Below are 24,619 nucleotides of genomic sequence, written 5' to 3'. Positions count from 1 at the left end.
CGTAGACTATTTCTGTACATGCTTTGACAGATACTGACATGAGAAATTGCTTTTTTTTATGATTGTATATACTTTGACCTGTTTTTGATGATGGCTTTGTCATTTAGGACAATTTAAGTGACACACGTTTTATACAATCACAGTGAATTAGGGACCGGCAAATAACAGGTCATATCTCAAGCCAAAATTCGCTACCAATGACTGAATATTGTGCTCATTTCCCTCATATTATGCAGAAATATTCGACAAATAAATGAGTTCATTGACCTTCTGATGCTCGAACATCCTCAAAGTAAAAAAATATAAATACAGGGGAAATTGTTCCAGCTTAAGGCATCAAATTGAAAATAAAAGTGCATATAAAACAGAATAACACCATCTGACTTCATCTCAAGTTATTCAGTTTATAAAGTACAGACACAATGCAAAGCTGTTCCCATAATAATATCTCAAAGATAATCAGTCGTGTTGAAAACGTTTTGAAGACTTCTTGGGAGTTTGGTAAAAGATAAATGTTTAAGACTGTACACAAGATATCTGAGTTGTGGCTTGTTCGCTATGTTAAAAACCTTTATGAAGATCTTACTGTAATTCCTGCAACACATTTGAAGAGCGCATTCCAGCATCACTGAGAGCACACCAGGCATACACAAAGCAAATTACACTTAATGCAAGGCCTCAGGAGGAGCAAAGTCATAACTGCAGCATATTCTGTACACAATGATGGCAGTGTATTCGCCTCCGGGGGGAAAATATTTTAAATACCGTGATGAGTTCATTTAAACTTAAAGTGTCTCTCAGGCACTTTAAAGCGTCTCTCAGCCTTTAAATAAAGCTTTCTATTTTTAACACAACCAATGCTTTTTTTAAAAGGATAGTGGGCAATTTATAATAAGTCCTTCATTAGCAATGTGATTATTTATTTCAGAAAAAACTATAATATTTTCCCCTATGTTTCACGGTAAAATAAACTCGACACCATTATGCTCACATGCTCTTGTGATAGTTGATATTAAAGAACTGGCAAATGGCATTAACATTATGACATTACCAGATGAGTTTTTTTCCCCGAGCCACTTAGAAAACGTAAGTGGGTTACGCTCCAGTGTCTTGTTAAACGGCATCCATTGACGTCACAGAGATCAAGCAGTTAATCTACTTCATCTGTGTCACATTATTAAGGTCACTCGTCACACATTCATCGTGATGACTTTGATCCCATGAGCGTTGATGTAGGTGAGCAGCACCGCGGCCCGCCTCTCGATCACGTCGATGAGCTTGTCGATGCCCGGCCGGCCGCCCTGGCTCTCCCAGTACGTCTGGTCCAGGAACAGAGACTGGAGGAGCTTCTCCCTCAGCCTCTTGTTCTTCAGCACCAACACCGCCTGCTCCGGGAGCCTGGAGACACAGACGGTGAGTCAGGAAGAACACGTTTTAGTTTCAGACGCATGTCTCAGAGGCAGAGGTGCTCTTGGCTGGGAGTAGAATTATTTTTGATGATTCTCAATGGGTGAAGCTACCCTGTTATTATGGATAAATGTGGTGTACCAACATGCAAGTAGTAGAAACAGCCGAACATGGGAGGCAACTGAACCCAAAGGCACAAAGGCAGCAAACAACACAAACTTTAGGGATAGAACAACTAGGGGGGGAAAAGTTAGTTGATTAGTTAGAAACAACCTTATAACTTCAAACTACATGTTCTGCCCACTAAGGTATGTAAAAGTGCACAGCTATCCAGCAACTTCCAAAAAGGGTTCAGGACAGGAGTTGGCCTTCGAAGTTTCTGGAAGGCAATTGTGAAACTGTGAAATAATGTGTTAGCATTATTACTAATACTCGCTGTAGTTTTCGCTCTGGAAATCCATTCCAAAGTCATGTTAGGTTTTCTTCGAGTCAACAGATGGGTAGTGAGTGATAAAAACGTGTAACGGCGTGAAGCAACAGACGGTTTTGCTAAAACCAACTCCTAGGCAGACCGTCTGAAATAGCATTATGGTCATTTCACATACTTCTGTGATATCACGTTGTCTTTTAAAATATCAAATACCCCGTCACGTCAGCATTAGTGCTCTCTGAGGACTTTTTCCTACGACTACATTGTTAGTCAGCATGGGACTTTGTGTGACATTTTAAAGGCTTACAAGTGGGTACAGGCTCCACTCATGCACATGAAACATCAGCAGGGATGGAAGATGTAACTGTCTATAATGTGAAGCTGTGGCACATTGACTTGGAGCTAGCCTATGTACTTACTAGGCTGGTAGACTTGACTCAGAGGTAGTGTTGTGCCTTGCCTCACTGAGTTTTTAATGGATTGTATTATACCCTGCAAGAGGAGTTCTGCTTCAGAGAAATGTTTGTTTATCTAAAATGAAAAACCACAAGAGAGAGAGAGAGAGAGAGAGAGAGAGAGAGGGAGAGAGAGGAGGGACATGACCATGACTTTGAAGAAGGCTGGAGAAGAGCCATGGAGAGACTGCTAAGTGGTTGCTGACTATGTTTAGATTTTCAAGCTGTTCAGAATGTCCAACACACTGCGATCCTGCATGTTGTACGTGTCAATTTTGAATGTGCCTGGAATAAAAAGTCAAATCAGCTTTGTTTTATCTTTGATAAAAGTCAAAGGGATGAAATCATCTCAGATCTACAAAGAATTCCACGTGAGATCAAAAAAGATCAGGTAATAAATGGCGTCCTGTCATCTTGCAGCTGGAAGTCATCTGACGGCAGCTACATTCAGGCTCACGTTGCCTTTATATCCCATTTGGCAGAAAATAAGCAACAGAATTGATGTGGATCACACAGATCCATGTTTGGGGGAGAGACACAAACAACATTTGCCAAACAACAGCTTCTCCTCTGTCTCCCCTCTGGAATGACCGAGTGATTTATTGATCAAAAGATGGATGAAAAGAAAGCAACATTTTCTTATTTTGGTTTTGTTCCGCACAGATTGTTGGGGGATAGTTTTCACATTGGGATAAACAGAAAGAGCACATTGTTACGCCCCAGAGATTCAAATCCCAAAAGACACATTTACTAAGTTGAGTCAGATCTAAATATTTTTTGTAAGACTATGAGGTTTAAAATGATAAAAAAGGTTTAAAAATGCCATTGTGGTGTTTGTAAAAAAAAAAACAGCTTTGTGCTTGTTTTGATAGAATATGATGTGCACAAATTTAATTTAAAAGTTGCTGAACAAGCCTTGCAGAGATTAACACAAAAAAATCTGCTTTTTCAGCTTTACATGCTGGATTAATTTTTTCAACCATGTTGTAAGGGGCTCGGGAAAAATCTAAAACTCTACTAAAAGAACATCCCAAGAGAAACACCAATCACTTGTGCTGCTGTGGACAGTTTCAATCATTTCATAAATAGTCCTGTGGTGGTCCTGACCTCATTTCTACAATATTTTGTAAATAAGAAAACATTGATAAATCTAACAAAAATTCTTATTTTGATCAAATGTGTGTGTACAAACTGTCATGAATGAGGTCCCTTGTTAGTGGAAATCTACATTGATTTCCCACATGTCAGTTATTGATGTTGGAAGCGCAACAAACTAATTCTGAGTGAAATGTAATCTACTTCATATATACAGTGTTTTCCACGATGCAAACTTACTCTTTGATTCCTTCCAGGAGCCGGTAGTCCAGGTTGTCCTCGTTGCGGTCGAAGAACCCCTTGTTGTTGGTGAAGACCAGGTGTCTGGGGTCGTGACCTCTGTGGATGATGTTTGTCAGTTGGATGTGGTTTTGGTCCCCGCATTCAGCGTTGTGGCCGAGCTCCACACACACATCCTCCTGCCTGGGCCTGAATCCACAGCAGCTCTGATCCAGACGGTTGTGAATCTGAAAGAGAAGGTTCAATGTTTCTTCAGATAGCTTGTAGTTGATGTATTTAGAATACAATCACAGTTGTGATTGATTTATGAGTTTCACATTGGTATTCATGGAGTTTTTCTCTTTTTTTAAATGTTGGATGATGGTTATTTTGCCCCAAGCAAGCTTATCTTGCAATATTGACTTGGATCCCTTCTATATTATCTCACAGACGACATAAGGATTTTATTATGAGATCAAATTACTGCAATTATATGGCAGAGATAAACTAAACACATCCAGCAGACTGGTTTCTGTAGGGCCTCTGAGACATGGGCACATTTACATTAGACATTTACATCAATATCTAATCAAATAGAATAACATGACAGCACAGGGGACCTTTCTGCACTGCCACTCCTCTATAACCCCTGCTTCCTCCACAAGAACCGGCAACCCATAATCCCAACTGCGACTTCAACGTGTCCGTCAGTGTCTACATGCTAAACCGTTAAATTGGCAGAGGTTTCAGATAATGCTCCCAAAGGCTCATTAAAAACAAGGAATATGTATCACTCATAGATTTCAGATGCCACTCGCGGGCATAACTTTGATTGATGAGCATTCACAGAGGCATTGATGAGCTGAAATACCTCCATACCTGTCAATCAAGCCAGCAAGTCCCTAAACATACGGTCTTTAATAAAGCTCATAACCTTCAATACAAATTGCAGACCCATTGTCTAATGCAATGCACTTCAAATACATATTGGTGTCAGCTAATTGTGTATTTTTTTTATTTTTTATTTTTTTGCAGGTGACAGAGTAAGTAACCAAGTCTTGGAGGACTTTTGTCTTTTATAAATTGACATCGTCGTTTCGAACATAAAACGTTATTTGAGATTATAATTTGAATGTATCATTCTTCAACATGCTTTTAGCGTATACATATGCAGAGGTTATTGATCTTCTAATCAATTAGGAACGTTCACGAAATAAAAATTAATAAATTAAAAAAAAGGGATTTGGGAGATGAGAAGATACTTCTGGTTGGAAAATATTTCTTAAATCCAGGAAAAAGCTGTAAAATCACAAAACAATTATGAAAAAGAGGATTTGATGATTGTGCCTTATTTATGGAAGATTAACCTCTAAAGTCTAAAGGGATTACAATCATCACAAAGGCACTCATAAACAGAAGTTAAGTTATCTATTGAGGCCAACTTAAAAATATATACATTGATTTGTATTTGTGTAGAAGGGTTTTCTCAACAGAGGAGTTTATCATTGGCTTCTGTTGTCACCTAGGCAATATTCAGCCGGCGATGTTCAGTTCAGAAACAAAGGCTCTCGATATGAATAGCTGAGATTGGTTATTTTATTATTCATTATCAAAAATCCAATATAATAACTTCACTATATCCAGGTCACTTGTGTCTTAGACAATATGTTTTGTGTGTCCAGAAAGTTGGAAATCTGTTTCTCTTAACTGCACAATATGAATTTATCTTTACTTGTTCATGAATCTATTCATAAGGAACTTGAAATAAAGAACAAAGATACATAATGAAAGCTGTGGCACTATGACCTTAATGGCTGATTTATTAGTTTCCAAACTATTGGAATAAAAGTACATATTGTCCCTTTCTTGATCATGAGATGAATTTTAAAGAATGCTTAGGCAATGTGTCATCAATGCCAAAATCTGATCAGAGATCAGGGCCTTCCACACAGGAAACAAGACATCTGTTCGGCCAAAACGGGATGTTTGCTAAAGTAATTTATGAGGCATTTTCGGAATTTGAGAAAGAGAGGCCGTAGCTGCACAAAAGCAAACTGAAGGACAGTTTGAAAGTTGCAGTTGTGCGTTTGGTTCACATTCATAGAAATGTGGAATTTATAAATCCGTCTTTCAAGTTGTAATGTGCAAACAGCTTCTGCTACCTGTAACAAGAAGTCAAACAGAGCCAGTTTACTCCACTCATAGTGATGAACTGTGGAGCAGCCGGAGTCGGGCTTTGGGCTGATGTTTTTGTGCCAACACCTCTGTTTCAGGGAGCTCTGGTACTCCCCCCACGTTAACCTCACGGTGGACCAGCCTGCAGCACGGCCTTCTGGGTAGAGAGAAGCATCCCATGACACCACTGGACAGGGCTGGACATCTAAAGAGGGAGGATAAAAGAAAATGGCCAAGTTTCAGCAACTGTTCAGTCTCAGTGAGTATTTTAACCTTTTTTTTCTCTCCAGGAAAAGCTGAGCAATGCATACCGCACACTTCATCAGTGGTTAACATTTACACACCGGCACAGCATGACATCATCCTTTTACCCTGGTTACGTTAGCAGATCAAGGTGCTAGAAACATTTTTTTTAAATGTATGTCAGAGACGGAATACTGGTGGTGTGGAGAAGGAAGGAAAGTGGACAGTGGCTCTCTGTCTCCGGAATGTGCGCCATGGAAATATGTGCATATTGTTTATTGCTAAGTTTGGCCTTGAATATTTCTGGACTGGCTCTGATCTCGAAATAGTCCTGACTCATGCTGACAACCATCCTGCTGACACAATGTGTAGAGTGTCAGTGTGTTGCTCAAAAGCACATGGCTGTTGAATCTTCAGCCTCCTTCTCTCCCACCATGAGACTCCAGAGCACGTGATTTAATGGATCCTTCATTTAATTTGTGCAGGACATCCAGTTTTCTTTCAGAAAGGTTTTTACCAACCTATCAAGTTAGAAAATTACATGTAATTTCCTCATATATATATATATATATATATATATATATATATATATATATATATATATATATATATATATATATATATATATATATATATCTTGTTCTGCCTCGGTCAGGTGATACTATAGTGTCCTGGTGTCTGTGAACATACCGTGGAGGAAGCTGAACCTTCTGCTCACGGCTGGTAATGTCCTATTGAGCCCCAGCACCCTGTCCAGGTGGAAAGCAAAGACCTCGGTGGTGTCCACGGGGCTGCTGATCACTCCACACTGGCCCCCACATGCATTGCTGCGCTGTGTGTGTTTTGGGTCGCTCGATGAAACGCTTGTCTGGCCCTCAAACACCAGAAGTGGCGGAGAGTCTCCACGAGAAACTTCTTTGATGCGCAAAACTTTGGCGTCCGCCAGAAAGCGCATGACTTTGACGTCCTGTGGGCTGAGCCACGGCGGTGCCTTCTGGCTGTATATTCGTATAGAACTTATGTGAGAGTCCGCCTGTGCGTCCGTTCGAGATGAGTGGATTATTTCCAAAGATTTGTAATAAACATCCCTGGTTCCTCCCCGTGAAGTATTGGATGCAAAGTCGCGCTTATTTTGGCCCGCGTGCCGCTGCATAGTGCCAGGTTTGCCCTGCGTAAAAGCTGAATAAGCCTCATCCTTCTTCCTTCTCACTTTTCTCCTCACTTTTGGTCTGATTGTGCCCCGGATATGTGCTGGTTTCAGGCGCTTGGACTTCAGCGTTATGTACACCACGTTGGACCGGGTCGGGACCACGAAGCTCGCACCGGTCTGCAAATCCACAGAGTCTGTAATATCCAAATTATACAATCCACGGGTGTGCCGGTACTTGTCTTTCTCAATCCTTCTGTCCCGGTGCTGCTGCGAGTATCCGACTTGGGAAACCACCACCAACAAATACACGACACACACGCTCGCAATGATCAAACTCCGGTTTGAAAGAGGGCACCTCCGAAAGCTGCTGGCCAGTCTTAGACGAGGGAAGAACAGCCAGTGAAAGCGAGACTTCCCCATTAGTACTTATGTTTTTATCATGGTCCACTGTCTTTTGGGAGCCAAACTCACACCAGGGAGGACGGCACAACTCCTGAAACTCATGTTGGAAGGAAGGCTTTGTGGCCACTAGTGCACGAGGACAACCGCGTATATTTAGGGGATGGACTGGGAAACCACCCTCCAACCCAAAGTGTTTTTCTTCTCATGTCTTTTTTGTAGTTGTAGCTATGATCCTCTATGGTGACACATGCAGCCTGATAAGTACAACTGTTGCATCAGTTTACAATCTTCATCAAATGGTCTGCAAAAGTAATAAAAAAGTAGCGAATAAAGTTGAAATATACCCGAAAATTGTGGATGTCCTCTGACTCAAATAGTTCAGCATGAATAGGAATATTAGGAAAATCCTACCTTTTTAATTTTTGATAGTGTAATTATTATTTTTAATACAATTTTAAAAATGCTCAAATTATTGGTTGACGTATATTCCTTTTTATGAGCACGTGGTAGACTTGAATGGTGATATTGTTTGATTAAATTAAAATGCAGAGGTTTGAGGTGAAGGTCAATATTTGGTCCATATTACCTGTTTTAGGCGACATCTGCTGGTCCTTAATTCTGAATTGGCTGGCTGTAGGGACACAATAGAGGAGAATAGAATAGAATCTATAAAATATTTCAAAAATTGCCTAAAAGAAAGTCTACTGCTGTTTTGTAAGAACTTTTTTTTATGTATTAGTGTTCATGTCTGTCTTGTTTTAGCTGTTATATCTACATGTGTCATTGTTTCACTCATGGGGACTTGTAGCATTACCACTGGGGGTATAATCCAACATCCTGGAACAAACACAAGCCATGCATATACTTTCACATGCACACACACAATTACATTATTTTTGTTGTATTTTCTTTCTTTCTTTTCCTGTGTTGTCTGTCTTATGCATATTTCATTTTATGTTTGTAATTTTCTAAAATTGTAAAATTATATACAGCAGGTAAAATAAATATTCAACCATTTTTTCAAATATTCAACCATTTTTTCTCAGTAAATATATTCTAAAGGTGTTATTGACATGACGTTTTCCCCAGATGACGGTAACAACCCTCCATACATACAAAGAAAACCAAACAAATAAGTTCAGAAATGAAGTTATGTGTAATACAATGGAATGACGCAGGTAAAAAGTAGTGAATACACTGATGGAAATGTATGTAATACTTCTCTCAAAAAGGCTTTTGAGAGAAGTATTACATACATTTCCTTGTGTCATTCCATTGTATTACACATAACTTAATTTCTGAACGTATTTGTTTGGTTTTCTTTGTATGGATTACTTGGGTTGTTACCGACATCTGGTGAAAATGTCATGTCAACAGCACCTTTTGAAATATATTTACTGAGAAAAATGGTGATGTGTTCAATACTTGAATCAATACTTTATCCGCTGTAGGTGGAAGCTTCAAATAAGCCCACTGCCGTTTTGCCTCTTCCTCACTGTGATATAAATGTATCTCTGTTATGTTTGTTTATTTATTTATTGTTTGCATTGTGCAAAATAAAAACATTAAAATAGATACGCAATGTGAAAAGGGAAACAGTAAAGAGCAGGAAACAAATAGTGCATCCTGTGTAATAGAAATGCAGGCTGGAGGCAGCAGCCCACACACAGGATTTCCTGACCCGAATAACAACATGTTTAAATATATAACTATTGTGTTGTGACCCAAAATAACTACTGATGCCAAGATGAGGGATGTCTTTAGTCTTTAGACCTGAGAGGTGAAGGATGTACGTAGACCTTGTGAAAGTAATGCATTCAATCTTTTACTAAAGCGTTAACATTTTATTTTAAGTATTTACAACCAAAAGTAACTCATTATGCAGAATGGCCAATTTCAGAATATTAATATTATTCAGACATAATATGTAAATCATATTACTGGATTATACTTATTGATGCATTATTGTGAAGTTGGTCAATATGGAACTCATTTCAACTTAGCCTAATGTATATACTGTGTCTGCTGGGTGGCTTACTACTCATCTAAATATCACATTGTGTAATTAATCTGACACTAAGGTTATCAAATTATAGTGTATGTATGTACTGAGGTAGAACTATAAAGTAGCAGAAAATTGAAATACGATGACAATTATAATAAAATACATATAATTCAATTATATAGTATATAAGTACCTAAAATATGTTCTTGAGTAGAGCACTTGAGTAAATGTACTTAGTTATTTTTCACAACTCTGAATATAAAATAGAAATATTGCGATTTATTTTTGTACTTATTGATATATTTGTGTGTCATGCGTGTTTGCATTTTACAGCAATTTATCACATTTAATAAAACGCCTACAAGAGTTTAACTACGACCTGTAATGTATTTACAGTGTGAGCCGAAGCTCACAGGACTTTGTTTCCACCTGCTCCCCGTTACCCCGTATCCACGGCAGCTGTCATGTGTTAGATTGAGTGATTCAATAATTGGCAGCACCTGGCTGAGCCTCACTCCTCACCACTGCTGACACACGGGGCTGCTGGCTATTTTAACACCGTGCACCAGCTGCGTCGTAGAAAACAAATACATCGATTTTAACATGCATGAAGCAACATCCCCACCTCTGCTTTTATTTGTGACCACATTATTGATAGTGAGCTGTCATAGCCCTGAACAAGGTACGGGAACAACAACAATGTGTGTGTGTGAAGAGGAAGCCTGAGGCTCGTGTGTTCAATCATATTGATTAGTTTTCTTCCTTTTTAAAGTTCATCCAGATGCGAAACATGTCGAAAATGCTGGAGCAGGCAACTTGGAAACGTTGGCGTTCACCTTCAACTCAACCAATATGACTAATTTGGCCTATGGAGTTGCTGCCAATGTGTTTGCAGCGCTGTTGTATGGAAGCAACTTTGTTCCTGTAAAAAGAATAGAGACCGGCGACGGTAAACATGCAGCACTTGATTTACTTAAAATATATTTATGTCAAGAAGATAATTTGTCTTCTGTTTCCAGGCATGTTCTTTCAGTGGGTCTACTGTGCATCGATATGGAGTGTGTCTATGCTTGGAGACTTGATACTTCAGTCGCCCAAATTTTACCCTTTCGCGATGCTTGGAGGTGCCCTCTGGGCTACAGGTATTTTCTCATGAAGCAGAACTCGTTCGTGCTGTTTTTCGTGTGGTGCAATGCCGGCTGGTCTCATTGGCGCCAGCATGAATGGGTCTGACGGCACCCGATGGACTTAAAAACTGCCCGAAGGCTCTTAAGCTCCATCTGCTGCAGAACATCTAAAAAACTGTAACTGATAATGTCATACTGCTCTTGCCAGTTTTTTTAGGTACACCTAGCTGAACCAGCATTCAACTGTAACATGCATAAAGTATGGCCAACATGCATGTGTTTGCCACATCATCAAGGGGGCAAATACTTTTAACTTTCAGATATGCATGATGCTAACCTTTTCTCCCATGTGATCTACAGGGAATATAGCCGCTGTTCCCATTGTTAAAGCGATTGGCCTCAGTCTTGGGACTGTAATTTGGGGCTCTTCATGCCTGTTGATCGGCTGGGCCAGTACAAGGTGAGTCGGATACATGTGCGCTCCTTCAGCCAGAATAGAGAATACATGCCCTTTTTTCTTTTTATAGATGAAGTTAACGAACTTAAAAAAAAAAAAAAAAACGGCATTCTGGGACACTTAAAGCTACAGTTGGTAACTTTAATTATATATTTTTTATTTGTCATTAACATGCTCAAACTGTCACTATATCCTGGCAGTAATGCATCAGACAGATGAACCGTGAGAGGTTCTCTCAGTTTAGTGCTCTACAATGACATTTGCAAGATTTCTCTGCATCTGAAGAAGGAAAAACTACGATTTTGAGATGAGGAGTCTCTTAACGCAGCTGTCGAACAGCTCATGGAGCTTTTACACTCAGATCAAACTAGTTGTAACGGGCCCTTGATCATCCTTGATGCGTACGTATAGTGTACTGGGAAGCTATAAAATGAGTTTGCTTCGTTGTGGCTAGTTTAAAAAAATGGTGGCCAAGTCACAAACTTTCTAATTTTAGGGCTAAACGGTACACCAACGTGTTTCAGAAGAATTTTCAGGCAATCTAGAAACAGAGTATTGATTCATATTTGATCAGCACTGCCTAGTTTGATCAGAGTTTGTCTTAGTTATTAGACTCTTTCGTTTATTTTCAAGATGCCAATTGTTGCACTAAAAGAAGGCAGAGGAACCTGATTTTCCACAGATTTAATTGCCAGGTCCTTTTCTAATAGAGCTGTCAACCCAGGGTTATTTTTAATTTGTCAATATGTTCAAAAGAAACTGAGTATCTGAATTCTGACTCTTTCACAGGTTTGGCTGGTTTGGGAATACTCAGGAAATCCCCAAGCCGATGTTAAATTATTGTGGAGCTGGGTTGTGTCTGCTCAGGTAAACTGAGTCTCCCTCCTTCTTGCCAGTGCAGACATTTAATAGCTGCAACAAGAAACAAAAATGTGACAGTATCTCATTTTGAGTTCTGTTTTGATACCAGTTGACAGATATTACCTTTTTGTTGGTTCCAGTGGTATGATTTTTGTCTTTGTGAAAACGGACGTGGAACTGCATCCCAGCTCTGAATCGATTCCATTACTCCTCGACAGAGTGAGTACATTGCTTTTGATGTTGTTTTGCATTTCTCAACTTTTGTCATTTCTGACTATTTAATCAATATGAATTCAGTATTCTCTGAAAAACTAAGTCACACAATTTGATTGTCTTTCAAAGTGATGACTTTGTGGTGTTTAGTGAGTTCTGATGGTGCCGTTGCTTTAAGGATTACGTCTTCATATTTAATTTTCTGCAGAGGTCTAACTCCTGCAGTTATGGTCAAAGTTCCTCCGAGTTCTGGATGGATTCCATCGGACCAAAGACCAGGCGGTTCATGTGAGCTCAACTTATTAGCAGTGAGCTGCAAGCACAGACGAGGGAAGGTTTATGAAACATTGAATTTGATTAATCATCAATAGAAATGTTCAAAGGAACAAGTATAGAATTTCAAATGGAGCGCTATGTATTCACCAGAGGTCTTAGTTTCCACAGCTGCTCACTGCTTCGGTTTAAAATGTCACATGATTTGTCTCTAGTGTTTCTTTTTGAGTTAATGTACAGTCTTTCTTTAAGTCATGACTTCAACTATTTCACAATTATGAAATGAAGCACTCGAACAGCAGAAATCATTAAATGAAGGCAAAAAATAACATTGCAAACACAGTGATTGATTGACTTTAAAAGTGCCTGTGAATATAGCATTACTACTGTAAGTGATGTTTCAGTTTTCCACTTAAATTGTCTGCTTGAAATGAGTGTATAATCTGAATATATATATATATATATAAAAATAAAATACCATGCACATTTAATGAGTAAGGTTAGTGGTGACATTTTTATTTAAAAAAATCCAATAATGTCATTGGAGTATTAAAATCCATCCATCATGTCACTCATTCTTTATTAGCGGCTGCCTGCTTGCTGTTGCGTCGGGCGTGCTGTACGGGTTCTCCTTTGCACCCGTCCTTTACATAAAGAACCATTCAGAGTGCCGTGACAGCATGTTCCACGGAGCCAGTGACTATGGTATGGTTTTCAGTGTTGAACTGACCTCACTTTTACTTTTGTAAAGCTGCTATCGCTGCATCTTGACTTAAAATAAAAAACTGGGTAAAAGCTTGACATGTCCTCTGAGGTTTAAGACTGTATTGCACGGGTCTATAAATAGGTTTAATATCCAGTTTCCTGAGATACTCTCTAAAGTCATTGTCTGTGATGTAGCTTGAGGATTCTAAAAAAGTATTTCTTTAAGTCTCACTTTGTAATAACTGACTTCTTAAAAGTAAAGGGATGAAATTAGCTTTTTTTTGTTGTTGGTGTTATTGCAATCGTAGAGGGATGAACGCACCTATAAATTCTTTAACTTCTTCACAGATATCGACTATGTTCATGCACAGTGCTCTGGCATTTTTGTTGCGAGCACTGTGTACTTTGCCATCTATTGTGCTGCCATGAATAACAGGCCCAGAGTCTACTCCAGAGCCATCCTACCAGGTAATCCACACTTTATCACGATATTAATTCAAATGAATACTCATTCACACTGAGTTACCAATTCATAAGATGCACCTGTGCAATCTCACAAATTGTAATACTGATGACACATGTTTATTCAATTCTTAATAAAATAGTTTTGCCATTTCAACCTTAAGGTGTTGATGGCATCCTGAGCCCCACATGCTCTAGTGAGTCATGCTTACTGCAAAAATGTGCCCTTTACAAGGAGCATTTTGACTAACTATAAAATTTGCTCTCTTTGCCAAGCTGCATGTGCAAACCCATCCACTCAGAGGTGGGTTAGATGTGTTGGTTCAGGGAAAGCTGCTTTGGAAAACATGTCCACTCAGCCCAGAAGCTGGCATGCAGTTAATGAATTGCACTTTTTTTTTTTTTGTGTGTGTGTTTTTCGACTTGATGCCTACCTGCATTTTGAACTTGCTTATTGTTCTCAAGCACAAGTCCACTCTCCTTTTGCTCTCCAGGTCTATTGTCTGGCTTGATGTGGGCATGTGGCACATACTGCTGGTTCCTGGCCAATAACTACCTTAGTGCAGTCATTTCCTTTCCTATTGTCAGCGCAGTAAGTACATCATGTTCTGAAGGCTGAAATAAAAAATGTTGTACCTTTTGCCACCCTTTAAAAAAAAAAAAAAAATTATATATACACACGTGCATGCATACAGACTTTTAAGTGTACTCAAAGGTACATTTCCTAGAAGTGCATCACCGCTTAGTAAATGCTGTGGCAATCTGTCTCTGATGTTTCAACATTTCTTGTTGTCTCCCCGATGGTGTTGGAGCACAAAATGTCAAGGGGACCAAAAGATTTGGGATATTGAGTCCTTTAGTTTTCAGTATAAATACCATGGGGAAAGTGTTGGTCATGGGGGAAGTTTGACCTAAATGAAAGGTGACAGGGTCTAATCATAAATATGTCTTTATTTGGAGGCAATTTTCATCAACCTGGCATAGTTTTTTCAACTAACCACCTGAGAATCAATCATTGCACACTGTTTGGAAATAAGTAGGCACTTTGAAAATACTTGGCAGGTAATGGGATAAACTACCCGTCAATCAAACTCTTAAGGCAGCCGTGAGAAGAGTGACACTTTATTTTCAGTGCCATTAAATGCCTTCCAGTTCTGATGTAAGTGATGCTTTTGCAGCACCTACCCTCTTTAAAAGCCATCATTGTTGTTTTGATCGATCAGTTGCCTCCCACACACAAACACTGGAATTTATGTGATGCCATGAGAATCCAGCTGTCACGCAGGATAACATTTTAATTGCATGTGTGATTTGACTTTAAACAGATTTACTTGCTGCTCTTGGGCCCTGATGAGTCAAAACTAATGCCGTCCTGCATCTCGTATTCCCTCATACAGTTACATGAATGCATTTTCCATGTATAGAAAACTAAAACTCGTCAGCATGTAGTTAAATAAATAGAAAGTAACATAGCTGTGGGTGTAGTCTTATTATAATCTCTCACACAAGCATTGCATATACAATTGCATTTAAAAACTTGAAATGTATTTATTGAATAGGCTTGTGGAAAATGATTAATCTGTCCATAAATCTTATGCACCCCAGAGCCCCCAATCTGTACCCATTTTTCAAGTAGTTGTATGAACCCCAAATGAGTTATAATACTTGTTGTTTTGTTTTTTCAGAATTATTTTGAATAAAATGTATATTTCCTAAAATTGTATCATAACTATACACATCTAGCATGATCTGAGAATAATTTGATCAAGATTCCCCAAAAAGGCCTTCTCGAGCTGCCCCCGAGTTTTTCCAACTCCATGGTTCAAGGCCTGAACAACCTACGGAGTTGCAAGACCCCTCTTTGTACAGATAATGACCTAAAGAATCAGAAACTGCAATAAAAGCACAAATGCCTGGGGTGTTACCAAGGAGTTTTCAGTCAAATAACTGTTCGGTTCAAAAATGTAAAAGTTATAACCTTCATGCCTAAACACCATCAAAGTGTCTTTTATTGAAATCCGACTTTGTAAAGTGTACTTATTAACATTCTAGGGAAACGTTTCGGCGAGGCTACGTTTGTAATTACATACACTTAACGGTATGTTTAATTTTTTTTCTGAAAGGATATAACTCTTCCCACAAGGCTTTACTGTATTTCAGCAACTTAAATGAAGTTAATCAACATTGTGGTTCTGAGATCCTTTAGGAAACGTCACTTGACTTATTCGTCTCTGTGTTCAGAAAAGACGGGTTTGTGTTGCCTGTTTCATGACTGCCTGCTTGTCCAGGCTCAGCATGGTCTTCCTGCCCTGTTACCTTCAGAGCGGTTTTGTACATACTGGTTGCCTAACCATGCTGTGATTTGTTATCTCGGGATCCTACAGCGTTAATAAATAAATTGTATTAAATGATTGAGCCAATTGTTGGATCTTAGTCCGTACTTATGTGTATAAAAGGAGAAAAACATGTTAGTGAGTATTGTTTTGTTCTCAATGAACCGTTTGTTTGGTGTCTTTGCTCTGTAGGGATACAGTTTGGTTGCAGCTCTGTGGGGAACCTTGGTGTTCAGAGAGATTAAGGTAAGTGCAACAGCACTTATGTTAAATAATCCATATAGAAGACATGAAAATCCCTCACCTTTCGGCGAAATTCGCCGTTTTGAAACCAAAATAGGTAACCTACGTGAATCGTGTAGCTCCGACGTGTTTTTGGGAGAGGGGGGGGGGGGTCAACTGTCCGCCGTTTCTGAGATTGGAGTGGGACACGGAAAAAACTGAGGTTGTGATCATCTTAGCAATAGAAGATATTTGACGTGTCAAGTCTTGGCCAATCAGCGTTAAGATGTATACAGCGGCTTCATTTCCCTTCCACCAGTGTTTTTATTTTTTTATATTTTTTATTTTTATTTTTTTAATTAATGGCAAGCTAGTCAGCTTGCTAACACGTTAGCTAACGTTGTTGGAGAGGCAGCGAGTGAGATTACTGGCAGCGGCGAGTCCGTGGCGTCAGACAGGAGCAGGAGAGCGGCGAGTCAGCGGCGCTGCAGTTCTACCTACCGACACCTCACTACATATAAGGAGAGGACAAGTGGAGATTTTATCCAACTTTTATTTTAATAAAAAAACGAAATGAGTTTCCTCCGTAGGGTGGCCTGGCTACTGTTTATATTTAAGGGTTTAAGATCTACGTGTAGGAAAAAGTGTATCCTCTAGTTAATTATAATCTATAGAGTTATGCGGTTAGAATGATGTCACACTGGAGATGTTCAGGTTCACCTGGTGGAAAGTGACGTCTCCTCAAAGTAAAGTGTTATAACAGTGACATAATATGGTCAAATAAAAAGGCTAGTATATTATGGCATAAGTGTAATATTTATGAAGTGAAATGTAGTAGTAGCAAAACAATATTCAGTATTGTAAGTTTACTATATATATATATATATATATATTAATTATAAAAAAAATTATACACACACCACCGTTCAAAGGTTTGGGGTCACTTAGACATTTCCTTATTTTTCAAAGAAAAGCACTGTTTTTTTTTTTTTTTTTTTCAATGAAGATAACATTAAACTAATCAGTAATACATTGTTAATGTGGTAAATGACTATTCTAGGTGGAAACGTCTGGTGTTTAATGAAATATCTACATAGGTGTATAGAGGCCCATTTCCAGCAACTATCACTCAGTGTTCTAATGGTACATTGTGTATGTATGTGTATATGTGTATATATGTATATATGTGTATATGTATATATATATATATATATATATATATATATATATATATATATATATATATATATATATATATATATATATATATATATATATATATATATATATATATATATATATATAAACGGTGCCTGAACTTCTTTATTGATAAGGCATGTATATATATGTATATATGTATATATATATATATATATATGTATATATATATATGTATATATACACACACACATGGGGATCACCTTTTTCACCCCTCATGAGTTTGCAGGTCTGACTGTAAATGTTAGACCCAGTGACAGGCTGGGTCTAACATTGAAATGGCTTGCATAATGCTTAGTAAGGAGGCCATAATTTGACTCACGGCTGAAGTTAAGTTTCTCCAGCTCTCCGCAGGTTGGCAAAAAATGCATCAGATTGATGCTTTAAAATATGGAATATTTAAGTCATGCCCCCGGACCCCTCTAGAGGGGTAATATCCTTCTCACCTTTTTCGCCCCTGACCCGTTTTCATGCCTGATAGTCATGCATTGTAAATTAGCGCTCATGGCTGGACTCGTTTAGTACAGCAACAGTTTGCCAATGAGAACAGGACTTCATACCGTCCAGCTGAAATTCGAAAGGAGATGCTTTGCTTGGTTTCACAGTAGAAACCCAACGTGAGTAGAACTGATGTGAAACTCCTGTTTTTGCCCTCAGGGTTTGCTCAACTGCTTCATCTTCACCTTGGCCTCCTGTGTCGTGCTGACTGGCTGCTTGCTGACCATCCTCTCAAAGCTCTAATGCAGAAGACTGTCACGTGAAACCAGCTATAGTGACTGTAATATTTCCATTGTACACATGTTGACTCTGAAAATAATTCCCTTCATTTTATAAAGTTCTTTGAATCGTCGCTCAAGATTTGGGGAAAGTTATTTTGTACCGCATTTAGCGACTGTCTTACAGGAATGACCCGAATGCTTTCTGGTTGAGTCCAAGAGGAAGTATATTGTTGAATTTTGTATTTGTCGTTGATGGGAAGTCTTTGTCATTTTAGTTGCTACTCACAAAATGCCCGCAACATGTTTACTAGATGGATCACAATTTTTTGTTTAAGACTCTCCGTCTTAATAAGATGCAGCGCATTTCTATTGATCACTGACATGGTGGTTGTTTGGCTTTTCGAACAGTCAATTTGTCTATCGAAACAAGCCTTTTCTATTTTGTTTTATATAGAACTTTCTAGTTCTGTCTACGCTCTGGTGTTTTTTTTCGCAGCTCCTGGCCTCGCGCTTGTCTTCTCCATACAGCTCAGTGTGTGTGCTCTTAATTGGTTTAGTTGATGCATATAGGAGAACTTGGATGAAGGTACTGAGTTCATCCTCTCTGAATGGATATATGGGGCTAATTAAATCACATAGGAGGCTGGGTTACTGAGGTTATTTTAAACAAGCAACCAATTAAAAGTGCTTATTGACATATTACAGCTGAAACGGGGGGACATTTAAATGTTGTGTTAACCCGATGCTTGATACAGACACAATGCTGTTGCTGGTTCTGCATGAAAGCCAGAGGGGGGGCTTTCAGTGTAGGCATGAGCCAACGATATCATGAAGTAGGTTGTGTTGGCTTTGAGGTGAAAGTGCTTCAGCAATTAACATGCGTTTCACTCATGTATGTAATATCAGCAAAAAAGTAAAATCAAATCTCAACTGCTTCAGATTCATTAGAAAGTTTCTGCCATTCAGTACAGCCCAGCTTTATATGCATGCCATTCTCACACCTATCGTACTGCATCACTACATGATCACCAGCCTCTCAAACACCTATGACCAGACATTAAAATAATGGACAAAAAAACAATGAGCTGGCTCCACTGTCAGATCTTGAGAAAACGCATTCAGCTTTGAGCTATTCAAGATTACAACTTATTTTCAAATGCCTACATGCTAATGCTCCTTCCCTCAATGAAGTTATTAAAATCCACCAGTGGCGGTTGGGGGATTTTTGTTTCTTTGGGTAATGCCATCCAATCAATTTCAGCAAACATCCTAGTATGATTCAATATTGACAACTACATCACAATTTACCGCTTTAGCCAGCCTCTGTTCTCCTGGTCCCAGCATCCTCTGCTTTTTGGGCTGCTGCTGCTGGTCAGATCCACTGTCCCCAGAGAGGAAATGGAGTGTCTGGTCCAAAAAATAAAGTTTATGTGGCCAACTTGCCATCTTCAAAAACAACTACCTCTTCTAGAAATTGACTTGGTGGACACCTGAATAAGCATTTTATTAGAAATTGTGTTTAATAACTACCTACATTTTTATAGAAATCTGATCTTTTTCCTACATTTATTTATTTAAACAAATATTGTGATATTTTCTATCATCATTCACTTTGACTAGGCCCATTTAGGATTTGACACTGTTGGATGTGAGCAACTCATCTTTCTAACAACACAAACTTCATCAGCTTCATCAAACACAAATATTGACACTTTGTATAATTTATTAATATTATTATCCATCCATCCATTATCAGCCGCTTATCTGGGGTCGTGTCGCGGTGGCAGCAGGTTCAGCAGGCCGACCCATAATTATTATCCTGTCACACTTGCGTCCCAATTTACTCTTTGCAACTCAAATCAACAGATGCCACCAAATCAGACCATTGGTGTCTGAAAATGTCACGGTTGTTTGTAGAGATTGACGGGGTACTTTGTGGGCTATTTTTTGTTTTCAAAGTAATTGCCAAACTCAGAAACTGATTTAACAGCGCTAGAATATGACACCTTTATGATGACAGTGGAAGGCAAGGCAAGTTTTTGTATAACACATTTCAACAAGGCGATTCAAGGTGCTTCACATCAAACCATCAAAAGCATCAAAACATAATGCAGAAGAACACAAGATTGAAAAACAATTAAAAACATGCATTAAAACATTACATACAGTCAAGAACCAAAAAATAGAATGAAAGTTGCAGTGCAGTTTAAAATGTAGTAGTGAGATGCATACATTAATTAATAACCTTGAATCTGGTTAAATTAATGGCAAGATGGAAGGTTCGAGTAATCTAGCCAACGTGTTTTGTAAAAACACTAATATGAATGCTCATGTATGGATTTTTAAAGTGAATGAAGACAGGAACTAATTTGCACCATGCCCTCATGAGACTCCCCCGGGATTTATGAGAAAGTGACGTTTATTTTTAGACTTTCAGTTTTTTTACATTTACGCTTCAGTAGTCGGGTCACAGTGAAAAGAGACTGACAGAACACAAACCGGTTTCCTGGATTAGACATTTTTTATAAAAAGGGGTGGTGACATTTAGCTGGAAGAAACCAAACGCTATGCCTTGGGTTTGTGCTTCTAATTTTTTTGTTTTCCTCAACTTTAGATCTGTTTCTCCATGGCAGCAATATCATAAAATGTCCTTACTGCTGGGCCTGTGAGAGTTCTGCATGATTGATAGATTAAAAGACAAGGTTCTATGTTTTCTATGTTTTTTAAACCACGGTTAAAGTATCTTGTGCGTCATTTTGTAAAAAATGTCCAGTTTATGATACCTTGACATTTCTACTACGAGTTACATAGGGTGGCCAGACGTCCTCTTTTTCCCGGACATGTCCTCTTTTCGAGACCTAAAAAATGCGTCCGGCAGGGATTCCAAAAACGTCCGGGATTTTTCCTCGTTGGATATTTGTGTTCCTCTGGGTCTTTCACAAACTAGTTATTACGCCCTTACACGTTTTGGAGATGGTATCTCCCTTACGTTCCACCTTCTTGCGCGAGCTCTGACTGTAGAGAGAACTGTCATTGGTCGACCGATCTCAGCGTTGCCAGATGCACGATAATTATCCTCCAAATACGACCATTTTGAGCCTCTGGTACGATACTTCGCCACTTCCAATCTGGCAACACTGAGCACATTACCCCCTCCACTAGTTGCGTTGTTTACAACAGCACATGACATCTGCAGCCATGCGAAACGTAAATGTAAGTTCACGGACGAACTCAAAAAATACTTTCTTGGGAAAGATTCAGTCTTAATATGCCCAACCACATGAGGAGGACTGAAAAGTGTCTTAATTTTCTTATTTTAATATGTGGCCATATCAAGAATGTATTATTTAGAATATTGTATTTGTTATCATTATTGCTTTAATATAGGAGGAGGACTGAAAAGTGTCTTCATTTTCTTATTTTAATATGTGGCCATATTAAGAATGTATTATTTATTATTTAGAATATTGTATGTGTTATCATTATTGCTTTAATATATGAGGACTGAAAAGTGTCTTCATTTTCTTATTTTAATATGTAGCTATATAAAGTATTTATTATTTAGATTTTTTTTATTTGTTATCATTTTTGCTTCAATATATGGACAAGACACATTAAAGAAGCACTGGACTAAATGCCACAAAAAACTATTGCACTTTACAACTTTGTTATAGTTCAATAAACAGATGTTCATATGGCCATTTGTGTCATTGTGTTTTCACGCAGCACCTTTGTGTGACTTGGCAGACAGCAGTGTTCTAAACATGGCTAAGCTAACCAAACGCTAACTCAACGCAACAACTCCCTCGCAAGATGATGCATGAGGGCTGACACGAAGAAGAGTGACGAGTGGAATTTCTGCAGATAACTCCGAAGCTGCTATCTTCAGTTAATCCAGTTTCCAAAGAAACCCATGAAAAGGTTCTTAGCAGTCCTGTGTTATTCGGTACGAAACATATTGTATTCTCAAATTTGACTTTACTCTCCCTGTTTCAGTGTACTACTAATGTCCTTACACACCCCAGAATTGCTTTCGGCATTCTTCAGAAGACGGACCTGACATGTTTGAATTCAGCTGTTAGGTTTGCATCGGGGTGGAAAAAGTGATTACAATTCCAAAAGCAAAAAAAAATTGAAAATGAAATGCTGCTGCTTTGAATACTGGTATATTCAGGCTAACCTCATGTCTGAGTCTTTTACAACCTAAAAATATTCATAGCTTTTTCATTTTAAGGACCTGATAAAAACAAGGTCAATAAAGTTAAAACAGCATCCAGTGCAGAGAACTGTTTATTATCATCACAAAGTTTTGTTTGTGTTGACTCACAACGACTTGGCTTTCAGCCACGTATCCCTGTGTCCAGCTCCTCTTCTGTCTGGCTCCGACTTGATGTTTGTCCCCGTTAAAAGGACCATGGATGCCTCACCGCGTGGCGGCCTGTGAGGCCACAGTCTGTGGGCAGCTTCTGTGATCGGGGACGGGTTCAGTGGGATGTTCAGGGTGTTCATGGATTTGGAAATAGGACAGTTCTCTGTGTTATTAGGGCGACCATGCAGGAGATGTTACATCGTGTCTTTATGTCAGGATGGTTTGTGCGGGGGTCTTTTTATGTTTTTAGTGTAGTTTTGGTTTATTACCCAGCTACTCTCAGAGATGAAAGGGAAAGAGAACACTCTGTCCCCAACTCGCAGGATTATTATTTAATAAATTCAAATCAGACAAAGCAAAAAGAGAAGAAAAAGAACAGCTGCAGGTTTACCTGCAAAATTATACCCTAAAATATTCGGTTTCGTATGTACAGTATGTTCATTTCATGGTTTGATCTTGGCAAATCCTTCATGTGGATTAGAGTAACTGAATTAAAAGTTATTAAACAGACAGATTGCTTCTCTTAATCATGCCAATCAAATCAAATAATTTGCAAAAAAAAGTAATTATAATTACTATTCTAATATTGATTAACGTCAAAGACATAATTGCTTTACTGAAAAATATAAACAATTGTTTTACTAATTTCTGATACAAATGTTTGGGGTTTTATTTACTTACTTTATTAACTATGAAGGCTTCTGATGATTTGTTTGCAGAGAATATGTTTTTGTATGTGGATAAACTGACAATGTAATAAGGCATTTAATAATTATATGTTTGGTAGAAGTCAGTATTAGTGCAAGTCAGACTTGCACTAATACAGCAAGTTACATTTTGTTTATAGAGAGGATATAATAGTAGTTTCAGGCACAGTGATCAGTTATTTTTAGGACGGGAAACTACAACTTGGTCATCGTGCATTATAGTCGCTTGCAATGTGCATTCAAAACCAAATTCTGCTCCACCTTCCATAACATTTAAACCGACCTCCGTTAAAACGAGAGCAGTATTTGTCACGCTTTGTGATTTTATAGTGAAGAGCTTTAGGTTGAAAAGAAAATGTAGCATAATGGTGTTTCCCTCTTAAACAGGATCAACAGATTGTTCTTTCCTTTTAGTGACATAAACGTTGGATAACACAGCGGCAGTAAAATGTTTTGTCAGCTTGTTATGGCACTGTAATGTTCACACAATTAGACTGTGCAGTGTATGTACGTATGACGCATCAAGGACAAGATGTTTCTAAAGTAGACTCTGCACAACATTGCCCTACTGCACATACTGTACTTTAAGACCATTATTGAACCACTTTTGTAAATAATTATTGGATGAAGAAATAGGTACCTCTCATGGTAAATATAAAGCAACAGTAGGTTAGCTTAGCTTAGCATAACTACTGGGGAATGGAGGGAAACACCTTGGCTCTGTCCAAATGTAAAAATTGTTTAATCTGCCAGAAATCCAAGGTGTAAAAGTTGTGGTTTTACAGAGGATAATGGGACATGCTGTTTTATGGCTAGGTGCAGTAACTTCATGGAGTCGTCTTGTACTGTTTTTATACTTTAGGCTTTTGCACAGTTTAAAAAAGGTTTAACCAAGTTTGTGAGTTTTAAAGGTGTATATGGGTGGATTTAGTGACAGTACTGTTCTACAGAGCCAGCCTTGCTCTTTTCCTAATTTTCTGTGTTTATGCTAAGCTAACTGTGTCTGCTGGCTGTGGCTTAAAACTAACTCACAGATATATGTATCAATCTTCTCATCTCTCACCATGAAAACATATAAGCATAGTTCATCTTCTTAAATGTTTAACTATTCCTTTAACACACAGCATCCTCTGACTTTATGTAGTTGAGTTTTTCCACTTGAATTTGAATATAATTGTCATATCTGCGCCCAAATAACAGAAGAAGGAATTAAAGGATGCAGTAATATATTTTATTTAAATGGCTTTTGAAGAAGAATCCTGAGCATTGTGCTCTTTCCTTTGGAATCTAGAAAATGATATAAATTCAAGCCACTGTTGAGAAAGCAAAAGCAAAAAAAGTTGAAGCAAAAATAATAAAGACTGCATGTACC

General features: G+C 38.4%; 2 protein-coding genes across 2 annotated transcripts; one reads left to right on the top strand and one right to left on the bottom strand.

The window, feature by feature from the left end:
* Nucleotides 1-397: 397 nt before the first annotated feature.
* Nucleotides 398-7,594, bottom strand: gask1b (golgi associated kinase 1B; the record flags this gene model as incomplete). The annotated part of the gene is made up of 4 exons (XM_079228374.1): nucleotides 398-1,398; nucleotides 3,628-3,854; nucleotides 5,769-5,986; nucleotides 6,715-7,594. The coding sequence occupies 4 exons, from the start codon at nucleotides 7,592-7,594 to the stop codon at nucleotides 1,191-1,193; spliced, it is 1,533 nt and encodes a 510-aa protein (XP_079084500.1). The 3' UTR covers nucleotides 398-1,190.
* A 2,590-nt stretch (nucleotides 7,595-10,184) lies between these two features.
* On the top strand, nucleotides 10,185-18,193 carry tmem144b (transmembrane protein 144b; the record flags this gene model as incomplete). The annotated part of the gene is made up of 12 exons (XM_079228591.1): nucleotides 10,185-10,284; nucleotides 10,393-10,530; nucleotides 10,601-10,723; nucleotides 11,069-11,168; nucleotides 11,955-12,032; nucleotides 12,167-12,245; nucleotides 12,448-12,527; nucleotides 13,099-13,217; nucleotides 13,566-13,685; nucleotides 14,174-14,271; nucleotides 16,205-16,258; nucleotides 18,110-18,193. The coding sequence occupies 12 exons, from the start codon at nucleotides 10,185-10,187 to the stop codon at nucleotides 18,191-18,193; spliced, it is 1,173 nt and encodes a 390-aa protein (XP_079084717.1).
* Nucleotides 18,194-24,619: the final 6,426 nt, after the last annotated feature.

Source organism: Taurulus bubalis (assembly GCF_910589615.1).
Source record: "Taurulus bubalis genome assembly, chromosome: 13".
Lineage (NCBI taxonomy): Eukaryota > Metazoa > Chordata > Actinopteri > Perciformes > Cottidae > Taurulus > Taurulus bubalis.
Note: the sequence above shows the minus strand (reverse complement) of the source record. Positions and strands in the feature narration are given on the sequence as shown.